The following is an 11804-nucleotide window of genomic DNA, read 5'->3' as shown; positions in this document are numbered from 1 at the left end:
TTTTTTTGTTTGATTGAGCATATGGTATTTAATTATGTACCTATTTTGGGGGAGGATTTGTGTGCGGAGACTTCAAAGTAAATAAATCTGTCCTATCAAATGACTCAATGGCTACTATTAGTTATAATAGTCCTTCGATCGATGAGGAAAGTACATATTTTGAATAATTTGGGATGGGTAGATTGGTATGGAATAAAAATAATTCTTTTTGATCACAAATACCTCTTGGGGATAAATAAATATTATGTATATTGTAGATACACAAATATTGTGAAATCTGTCCTTTTAAAGGTATCTATTATATATTATCTATTAGTATAGGATTCCATGAAGTGAATTTGAATGATGAGAAGAAGGAACAAGAGCGCCCTCATCCCCTCCATTCTCCTCCATAGAATCCCCGATTGTCGTAATTGACCCGTTTATTAGAGTAGTAGTACTAGACGTAGTTGAGTTCGTTGTCCCTGTTGTAACAAAGGATGAAGGAGTCTTCGACGACGAAGGCGACAATGATGAACATGGCGAGGAGGATGACAGATTGGAAGATGAGGAGATTATATCCTCCTTGAGACGCAGACTCTTCCAGAAATAGTAGAATTCAACACATTGAAAAACAGTTTTTGTTCCTATATAGCAAGCAATGCCTCTGAAATCCTTTTGGTACTCGGAGAATGCTCGAAAAAATCCATTGATTTCTCTATCAGACCAAAAATGTGAAAGCTCCTTCTCATTTTGCTTGACGTCTAGCATCAAATCCCTCAGAGCGGATTTGGTATCTCCCTTTCGTCGCATGAGTGCATACAAAGCAAATTCCACACTTCGCCTATACGCTCTTGGAACTCCAGGACTCCGTCCAAACCCCAAATATGATTGCATTTCATCTTCATCCATAGAATTGTATTTAGATTTCCAGAGGAGTCGATCCTCTTCATAGTTCCCTTCATCCTCATCGAACTCTTCCTCTTCTGAGTAGTCTCCCCCACCCTCTTCCTTTTCTTTCATAGTAACATCTTCATCATAGGGACACCACTCTGGTATCTCAGCCTGATACTCGGTTCCAATTTTGGGGGTTTTATCGGAGTTAAAGTCAAACTTTAATACTTGAATGTTTGAACTCATTGATGGAAGAGTTTGAAGAGGGATTTGATTTCCTATCTTTATGATTGAGGGATTGCTAAGGGGTGGCAAGGGGGTTGTTGGAAGAAATGCCATTTGAGTCTGTTGATCATTTTTTCGGCGCTTTTTAGAATTACTGATGTGGTTATTATTTATAAGTAGTTCAGATTGAGGTTGAAATTGAAGAACTGGTGATTGTCTGGGATGTTGTTGTTGTTGCTGGATAGCTGCTGCTTTTCTCTCAAGATTAGCCAAGAGTTTTGTAGTATCTGGTGGAGGTAAACTCCTGAAAGCAAGACTTGGAGATGATATTGCAGAGTCAACAGCCTTTGAAGGAGAGTTTGCAGCAGTAGCGGGAGGAGGATCCAACGCAGGTGAATGCATCATTTGGACATTTGAGTTTCTCTTGGCAGCTCCTACATTTTTTTCACTAAGAGACTGTTGTTGAAGGAGAGCAGCCTCTGTGAGTGAGGGAATACGGCGACCCTCTGCATCTTTTTTGTAGTAGCCTCCATGGAGTCTCATGTGTCCATTCAAAGCTGGAATGTTTTTGAACTTTCTTCCACAAATAGCACACTCCACAGGCTGTTGAGGTTGTTGACCACCTCCATTAGATAATATAACTTTGGATATGGGAGAGCCAGAGGTGGATGAAGAGGCAGCTGCAATGGCCGCAGCGGCTGCTGCTCCTTCCTTGGATTCCTTGATGATTTGCTCAATGAGTTGAAATTGCTGAGGAGTTAATCCCTTTCCTGAGAATTTGATTGAATCTAATAAATTATTGCTATTATTGTTACTATGACTTGTGTTCCTGGTTTCAGGAGCCTGGGGATGATGATTTTCTTTGTGTCTCCGAAGGGATCTCGCATCACAGTATGACTTACCGCATCCTTCTACTGTGCAAGCAAAAGGCTTTGTGGATCGATGAGTCAGTAAGTGTCCATTTAAGTGATCCTGTCTTTTGAAAGCTTTCCCACAAATGGAACAATGGTATCGTCGTTCCTCAGAGTGAGTAAGTCGATGCTTTGCCAAGGCTGATGCATTACTAAATACTTTGGAACAGATACCACACACCTGGGGACTGGATTTACCACCCGACGAGGATCTACGATTCGTTGAAGATCGTTGTTGTTGCTGAGGAAGAAAACATATGGGAGCGGTTTGGATTTGCTGTGTCTGCGACGTCGACGGTTGAAGTTTTTGTGATTGCTGTATTAGATGAGGGTTGCCGTTGTTAGGGGTTGTGGGTATAACTTTGAGGACTGTGTCGTTTAATTGAGACAAGTGCCTATGAATGGACTCAGGGTCTGAGAGATCAAGAGTAGCCACATTGACAGTGGCAGAAATCGTAGTTCCGTTCAAATCATCCTTCTCAGCATGGAGTTGAATCACATTATTGTTGATCCGTCTTTGGTTCTTTTTTTTGAAATCCTCCTCCTCGGAGTGGGAAGATGAGGAAGAGGAGCTGATTGAGCAAGAGGAGGATGACTCTTGAAGTTTCTCAAGGATTTCTCCTAGTGGAACTTCAGAATTCAAATCAATCCCCTCAAAATCGAAATTTGTGCCTCCAGTTCCACTGCTCCCATCATGGAGCAAGTCATTACCGCCACCACTATTGGTCGTATTATGTTGGAGATGAGTATGTTGCTCTTGGTTATTTAGTGTGGATGTTGAGGAATTGGCAGCAACCGTGGAGGCTAGAAATTCAGAGACCAGGTATGATGGATTCCCAACACTCACAGAGCAAGTTGCATGTTCTTCTACGGACGAATTTCTCAAAAAAGAAGTCCCTGCTGTAGATATTGTCGATGTCACTTCCATATCCGTAGGTATAGCCTTTGAGCATTATAATGTCACAATATTTTTTTGAAGTGGTTGATCTAAGTTTACAAGTATGTAAAGGGAGAAGCTAAGGTATAGTAGGTACTGGAAGTATTGTAAATAAGTATGAATGTATTCAAATTAACTTGTAGAAAAAGGGGATTAACTCAGAAGCACACGATCTCATCTTCCTTGGGAGCTCATCTTTTAAAAGGTTAATTGTTGTACCAGTCCATTATTTTGATTTTAAGTCAAAAAGTAAAAAAAAATAAAAGGATTAGAGCTTCAATCTAAGTATTTCGGTGCTTCTCCCTTTTCGTAAATGAAAAAAAAAAAAAAAAAGAATGAAAAAAAAAAGAAAGAAAGAGAAGGAACGAGAGAGAGAGAGAATAAAAAAGAAAAGGCTCTCCTGAAGGCCATTATAATTTTAGAAAGCCAAGGACAAAAAAGGGAGTGTACTTGTATATATGTATACATACAAATATTATAATCATAAGCAAAAGACCCATTTCTTCTTCTCTCTCTGCCGCCCCAAAATAGAATTGGGTTATTCTTCCTTTTTTTATCATCATGGTCCTATTCTCATGCATGACCATAATTCCATTCCAATTTGCTATTGGCTTTTAAAATTAGAATATGTCTCCATAAATTACCAATATATCTTATTATTTCATTAAACTAACCCTTTTATTTCCATTCATTTTCTGCATTAAATGTTTCAATTCATGAAATACGTAACAAATTATTTTGATATATGTAGATGCCTTTCTAAATATGTGAACATACTCTCAAAAAAACAAATGTGTTCAAGGAAAGAGAAAGTCCCCCTCCTCCACACTCCTTTTCCTCCCTCTCTCTGACTTATTTTTTCTTATGCACGAAAAGGCATTTTGACTTTATTTATTTATCTATACGCAGTTGATAATAATTTGCTTCAAAAAAGTATTAAGGTTTCATCATAACTCTTTTAATTGTTTTGCTCCATTTTTTTAAGATTTTTTTTATGGTGGGATTAAATATTAAATTAGTAATGATTTATCATTTAATTAAAAAAAAAAAAATGATTAACCCATGGGCTAACTCCTAAACTGTACACAAAAATTCCCCTCATTATTCTAATCTTATAGATAATTTACAATAAAATTATAGACGACTAAAGACTACCAGTAAATATGAAAAGAGGAATGTTTCTTTTCTTCAAGAATGATATTCAAAATCTGAGATTAATTTCACTTTTAAATGTATATACAGCGTTGGGAAGTAAAACGTGGACTGTTGATTATTGTTCATTTTATCATTAATATAGGAAGATTTGGTGGTTATTTTTGAGATTCTGGTTCAGCCATCCTTTGTGCATAAACAAACTACAATAAATATTTCGTCATCTTGTCATCATGAGTAAGTTTTAAAGATAAAAGGCAGCGTGTCTCAGATCTCCCAGATGCTGAAGTTGAGTTAGTGAGGATTACGGGCATTGTGAAGTACTCTAGTAGCCTAGTTTTTAAGGTAGCCAAGATGAAAAATGATGGAGAATACCACTCCAGGAAAGCAGGAAGTGGAGGGCACAATTTAAAGAGGGATCCGGAATTCATGGATTTTGGTCCAAAGAGATGTGACCCCCTTCCTCGCCTGATTTGAATCCACTGAACTTTGCTGTGTGAGACACTTTTTAGAGGGAAACAAATACACATCATCACCCAAATGTGGACTCACTGAAGGTCGTCATAGTAGCTGCATGGGGCGACTTGTAAAGGCTGGGATTGATGCTGAAGGTGCCCATATTGAGTGACTAAGTTTGACAATTTTGTTATTTTTATTATTATTATTGAAAATAAAATTATTTCTAAAGCAACCTCTCGAGTCCACGTTTGGCTTCTCTCCCCTGTTCATCATAAAATTCTTAAAGGACTTATAGACCTTAGACTTGACATTATTTGAGAAGAGCTCTCAAAAACAACATAACACTAGGCAATGCCGTTATATCTATCCGAGAAGGGATAAGATAGCAAACAAAAAAAGAAAGTTAACAGAGCAACAATTTTTAAAGATTTCTCCTACAGTCTTTGACACAATCACATTTTTCATCAAATCTTTAGCTTTTATTAAACTGGCATCAAATGAAACCACAGCAATTGAAAAAGACATGGGAAAAAAATTATTATCCCTTGGCTCTCTAAAAAAACTGAAGAAATATAGGAATGGATAATAAATTAAGAAAATATTTCACAAATATCTTCTATGCTACATTTCTGATCGAAAAAAAATATACTTTTATTGATATCCATGATTAATTAATTGAGGGATTCAAAAATATAATGGGCATACCTACAAATGCAAAGGCATGACAAATGATTGAATAAGAAAATACTATCCAATTTCGAAAATAACAGCAACAGAGCTACAAGGAATCTTAATACGAGAAGAAGACAACTACATATTATAATGATGATATCCAAAAATTTAGAAAGCATCAAAAATGATATAGCATATCATCGCGAAAACATACATTGAAAGTTAAAAATTTAGCTAATAATAAAATCGAATAATTGATAACTACAAAAAATATATAAGATGAGTCGGTGGTCTTACTAATAGATTTAGATATCGAAGAATACTACTATTATTTATCACTCAAATCAGTTTGAAGGGAAATAAATAATTAAGGATTATAATTGCAATCCTAGTTAAAATATTAGCTTAATATCTGTTCACTAAATGAAAATTCCTTATAATAATCAAGAGCATTTTAAGGCATGTTAAAAAAACCGAAAATCAAACTAGTAATCCGGACAATTTGAGGACATTTAGGAGGAGAACAGCTTAGCTGTCATCACGTTTGATTAGATTAGCTACAATCAGCTGTAAGGATAGGGATGGAAATAAACAATGGCATAAGTAAGAATTACGCTTATGTATATCCTCAATTCTACTCTGATTGAAAACAAGGACACACAAATATTCAAACAGATTATGAGTTTAATTGTATGAATTAGAAAAGAAGTTTCGCTCCTGAGCAATTGAATAATAATGACAACAGCTCCAGAAAAAAAAATCCTCTTCTGATTGGTAGAAAAACAAAAAGAATAAGAAACCGGATGAGCTATCATAATATCCTGTTAAATAAAATAAAAAATACACTAAAGTGGTTTTAATGACAAATTGTTTCAAAACCCTGTTCTGTCCGCATTAGATTAGTTCAGGATTTGCCTTAACTCAATGTTTTATTCCTTTGCCTTTTAAATATAATCTACCATTTACATGCAAAAATAATTACTGCAAGATATTTTTTCTCATAATGGTTAATTTAAATAAATGAAATTATAATTACAATCATGGAATTATAGTTTTAATCAGAAATAGGTTTCATAAAACACAAAGAGGAAGTATTAAATCTTACATTGGAGTTTCTTGAAAAGAGAAAATTACACGAATTTCGAAATTTAGTTTAACTTTAGAAACAACTTGTATTTGATGTTTTTGATCCAACAACAAAATTAGTGATGTAAATCGTGTGTATTTTTTATGCTAGCGTTTTATTGAAACTCAAGAATAAATTATCTTTTCCTCATTTATTTTCATTATCATATAACTAAGGGCATTTTTTAGAGTAGAATAGTTTTAAACTGAAGGAGGGAAATGAGGAAAAATATGTTGTTATGAATGCTTTAAAGAACTAAGATAATTTCGTTGCTTGATTTATTTATTATATCTTAAAAAAAAAATTACCATGTGTTATTTGTTGAGAAAATCAGCTCAGAAATGCAATTTTTAATCTCAACTCAAACTTCTGGGTTCTTAAAGATGAAAAAATTAGCATTTGTCAGAATACTTGATAAGGTATACATCGTAAACAAAAGCAATTATAGACAAGTATGACACATCATTAAAAAGGGAGCTAATACCATTTCGTCTTAGGACATTTTGCCTTGGAACCATTTTGTCTCCGTGATATTTCGCCATAATATATAAATGAATGAGATTTATACGTCATTTTTGGTTAAAATCGATGTTCCTTTGGAATTTTTTAATCAAAATATGTAATGTGTATGGATTTTCTAGTAATAATTATTGCATATATTGATTTAAAAAATTATATGAGAATGTCAATTTCAATCAAAACAAGCAATAACAAAGTATAAGCTTCATTTATTGATATATTAAGAAAAAGTCCTTGAGGCAAAATGGCTTTAAGGGAAAATGTCCTGAAGCAAAATAGTTTATGGTAAAATTATCGGGCAAGCTATCAATTAGCTTAATAAAACTTATGTTATACATATATTTTTTGATTTTTATTATGAAAAACAAAAGTAAACCTTGACTTGAGAACCCTTATCATTTAGAAAAACAAACCTATAGAATGAAAAATTCATGGAGTTAGGAGTAATGGTTTGGTTTATAAAAATCATAGCTTTATATAAACATATTATATATAATGTTTTTTATTACATTTATTCTATATTCATACGTAAGCTCGATGTAAAAAAAAAAAAAAATGGGGGAAATCCCATATTGGTCCATAAAAAGAGTGTATGTTGTATGAATGGAGTATTCCTTGGATAATGTGACCTTGATCACAACTGGCAACACTAATTTTAAGTAATTTACCCTCATCAAATCCGGGTTTGAATTGTCCGACAATGAATTCTTATGCGTGTGATCATTAAGAGCATCCTTTGTCTACTTATATCGATTAAGACCGAGACTTGATAGTATTATTACGTCATGAAGCTTGTTTTTTATGTTTATTATGTAATATGTACATAAAGACACACAAAAATAAAACTACAAATAAAAAAACAGAAATACATGAATATTTAGAATTATGAATTTGCCCCTCCCCCCTCCTAATGGACATGTACCGTTTAAAGCGCAAATTGGTTGATGACAAATTGAATTAAACTCAATTGGGCTATTCAATTTGATACATTTCCACAACTCGTGCCATAATTAAAAGTAACAAAAGCAATACTGCATTTTTTGATGCATAAATAAAAAAAATAATGGAGGGAGGGGGACTGAATGCATCAATTGCAAAACGATAATGTATGTACAGTTTGCACTCACAAAATAGTTTTCTCTTTTTTAGAATAGATAAAGTCTATCAATGAAATGCTCATAACTCTATATCTATGTATAAAATATAGTCTATTTTTAAACAAACAAAGGAATCTATGAGAGTAACACACAAGCTCTTGTATATTGCTTTTGTAATTAAATTTTAAATAATAAGTTTTTCCGAAAAAAAAATTCAAAAAAGTCAAATGTAAAATTTTCTAGTAAAGGCAAAAATTCCTTAATTGGAGGGGGGGGGGCACTCTCTGATGAAAATATATTGTTGAGCATAGATATTCTGTGACGGTTCTAGGACACTTTGCCGAATGTAATTATTCTGAACGGACACCGAAAAAAATAATAAATGATTCACACTACAATACTATTTAATTATCTACTGGACTATTACAATGACTAACACATTTTGATAAATATAGATCTAGAGACGACGTCGGGAAGGATCAGTGTCGATCAGGACTTGACGAGTTTCATAGGAGCTCCAACGCATTTGATCTATACGATTCATCCATTGAATCTCAATCATTGATTGATATTCTTCAAATATATATTTTTTTCTTCCAATTTATTTAATGAGTGGTGGTTTTGATTTTTGTTAGAACGGTTCTAATAGCAGTTTAGCCAACTTTTCAAGCATTCCATAATTAAACGAATACCTTATTAATCAATCAACACTTAATCATTGCAATTCGTGGAAACTATTAAAAACAATAATTAATGGGCACTCAGTAGAACGTAAACCTCCACCTAGGGTCATTTTTACTAATTGAATATCATTTATTCTCTATGTTAAAGTCAAAAATGTGCAGATGTTGAAAATGTAGAATTCAATGTGAATGCCAATTATAATTGTCATTCACGTTAAAAGGAACGTATAAATTAGTTTTTGACCTTTTCTGTGAATTTGACCTTTAATCATGACCTTGTTTTTCTTTAACAGGTCTACCCTATATTATTTACCCATTATTTTGACACACAAAGAATTGACGTCCATTTTCGATAAGATATTATAAATAAATCAAGCAACAAAATTGTCTTAGTTCTTTAAAGTACGGACGCCTCTGAGGCCGTAATATAAGTGATACAAAAGCTAATGTTTAGTGGACTGTATATAATTAAATGAAACTTGTATTATAGAATAGTTAACTCAGGGATTTCTTGTTGGTGTAAAACCCTTTGAACGCCCCCCAAAAAAAAAAGGATCCAGAGAGAAAACCCCTTTTGAGTTATGAATATATATTCTAAGATGATTACATTCTAAAAGATTTATAATTACATATGTAAACAAAGACCTCACAAAAGAGCCTCTTTAAAAAAAATCATCTCAACTCCCATCAGGACTCTCTAAGAGTAGACTTGAGGAGACGGCATAGAAATAATTCCTCATTACTCAACTTTACAAGTAACAAAAAAGATATTTTATCAAATAATAAAAATGAATCCATTGAGTGTCTACGTTGAATTTTGATTGATAACATGTTTCCAGGGTCAGGAGAAAAGGTGGAAAAGGTGTAGTTAATCAAAAGTCTAATCTAGACTCTTTTGTCCTATTTATCCTGAAAATGAAAAATTAGACTCAATCCTTCATCCTAAAGATGCTATCATGTCGTTTAAATTAAAGGAACAGAGATTAAAAAAACTTCCAAAGTCTAATTTTGCATTTCCCAACTATTTAATGACTTTGTTTCTAAATATATTGAAATTCCTTTCGTTAGATATAGTCTCATGATGAGGAGGTGTCTTTCGATGACCAAAAAAGTGTCAGTTTTTAGGGGGAGGGACTGAAATTTTGAAACTTAAAAAAATAAATGTTCATGAAAGATATTTCAGCATTGTGAATGGACGTTCAGCGGAAAACTCGTTTAAGTAAGGTAATATTTTTTTCTAAATACAGGAGTTCTGTTCTCACTAATTCTCGTTGTATTTACTCTTAAAATTGAAATCACTTGCACAATCAGTTTTTCCACTATTAAAAAAAGTGTATTTCAAGGATAATTTCAGAACTTCTTCTGAATTGTTCTCTATGATTAACGGTCGCAAAGAATAAAGAATTTTTACTTTTCAAGCCTTTTTCAGCATTTTTTGTGTGCATTCGGGGAAACACCGGATTTTTATTGACGTATGGCCCAAATTATATATTTTAAGTACAAAAAATTAGTCAAAATCTAAAAATATATATTTTGGACAATAAGTTGGATCGGATTTTGACTTTTGTATTAGCGAGTTGAGCGAGTTGTCAATAATACTATCCTCTACAGTCTACATGACTAATATGTATATATATCATGTTTTTATCTGTAATTATTATAATCAGTTACGATTGAAAAGGCTACCAAGAAGGATTGAAATATATTTTGTATACTGGAAGAATTATGTTTTTTTCCTCCTTAGTCCAACTAGGAGAATTGCTGGTTCTCTTACTCCAAAATGAATCTTCAGACTAATATATATGTATGTCTCAACAACATGAACATGAGAAGAAGAAGAGGGCAGATAGTGCAAACACTTCCACCTGGTTTGAGGACCGAAATAATTGGAGCAGCCCATTCAGAATAATTAATCATGGAAATTGTACCACACTTCTCCCTCTCTTGACAACTTTTGACATGTTCACCAGATATTTATGTAAAATATTTATGTTTAATCCAAGGTTGAGTAAAAATTTAATTCTTCTCCCATTCATCATCAGAGTAGGTCTATCCCCTACTCCCATCATTTAACTGGAATGATATAGATGAACTGGAAGGGGCAGATGACGGACAACATATTCTAAAATGGCCTCGGTTTCCTGGATACCATAGGCTCCCCGAATCCCTGTTTCATCTCAAACAGCCGAAAACTTTCAAATAAGAGACTTTCCGCGGGGGCAGAAAGCATTGCGATAAAGACGCCATCTTCAGGGAAAGCAATAATTTGCTTGGTGTTTATTGCTGAACCTCTGTCCCAGCACAGTGACGTAGGAGATACTCCTTCGCGTACAGGTCATGCCTGATTCACCATCTCCAGAGGCTTGAGTACCATCACTAAAATTGAGGACTTGGGACCATTTTCTTCATTCCCCTCAACTCTCCCTCACTTCCAAGTTCCAATTAGGAACATTCAAATCTCAGATCATTAACGGACTGGAGAAAAAGCTAATAAAGGAGACGATTGGGTCGGGGGTACAATCATACGCTATGATAATAAAAGTTATATACAAGTGGACTCTTTTTGCTAAAAGGTATAGTTATAAACTTATCTAAAGTACCATTCATTATTTTTATTTTTTTATAACGTACTTCCATTTTCTGTTTTTTTTTAATATGAGCTTAATCTACACATGTTTGTTGTTAAAAATGAGTCCTTAACTCATATTTTATAGTATAGAGCTGTATAAAATATGATTATTAAGAAATATTGTAGTATCTACCTATGTTTACAATCAATAATATTTTTTGAATTTTCTGAGGAATAACTATATTTTTTAAATATATTTTTAAACTTAAACTTGGGATAATGATTTATAAAAATACAAGAGATGAAATTTTTCAATTTGACCACAAGATGAATCGTGTTAACAATGGTGTCAAAAACTTTGTGTTAGCTTTTCGGAATTAACAACAATGTGGTGTATTTTCCTTTAAGCTCTTTCAATTAACTTTCATAAGTCGACTCTTGTAGGATTTAAAACAGCTATTTCTACGTATTATGAACTCAAAAAACGTATTACATAGGATTTTCATTTTTATATTAATTTATATCATTGAAGGGTGTTCCTTTATAATTCGAGTACTTTCATTCTCTGTCATTGATAATTA

The 11804-nt window shown here is 33.3% G+C and overlaps 1 protein-coding gene across 1 annotated transcript; it reads right to left on the bottom strand.

Annotated features, from left to right (window-relative positions):
- Positions 1 to 3593, bottom strand: LOC121128579 (uncharacterized). Its single transcript, XM_040724171.2, has one exon. It carries the CDS (start codon positions 2935 to 2937, stop codon positions 313 to 315), a length of 2625 nt encoding a protein of 874 aa, XP_040580105.1. The 5' UTR covers positions 2938 to 3593; the 3' UTR covers positions 1 to 312.
- Between the last annotated feature and the right edge of the window lie 8211 nt (positions 3594 to 11804).

This window comes from Lepeophtheirus salmonis, chromosome 13 (genome assembly GCF_016086655.4).
Source record: "Lepeophtheirus salmonis chromosome 13, UVic_Lsal_1.4, whole genome shotgun sequence".
NCBI lineage: Eukaryota > Metazoa > Arthropoda > Copepoda > Siphonostomatoida > Caligidae > Lepeophtheirus > Lepeophtheirus salmonis.
Note: the sequence above shows the minus strand (reverse complement) of the source record. Positions and strands in the feature narration are given on the sequence as shown.

What these genes read in the sequence shown, in the direction of transcription:
- LOC121128579 (XM_040724171.2), bottom strand. Translation starts at nt 2,937, where the DNA reads ATGGAAGTGACATCGACAATATCTACAGCAGGGACTTCTTTTTTGAGA.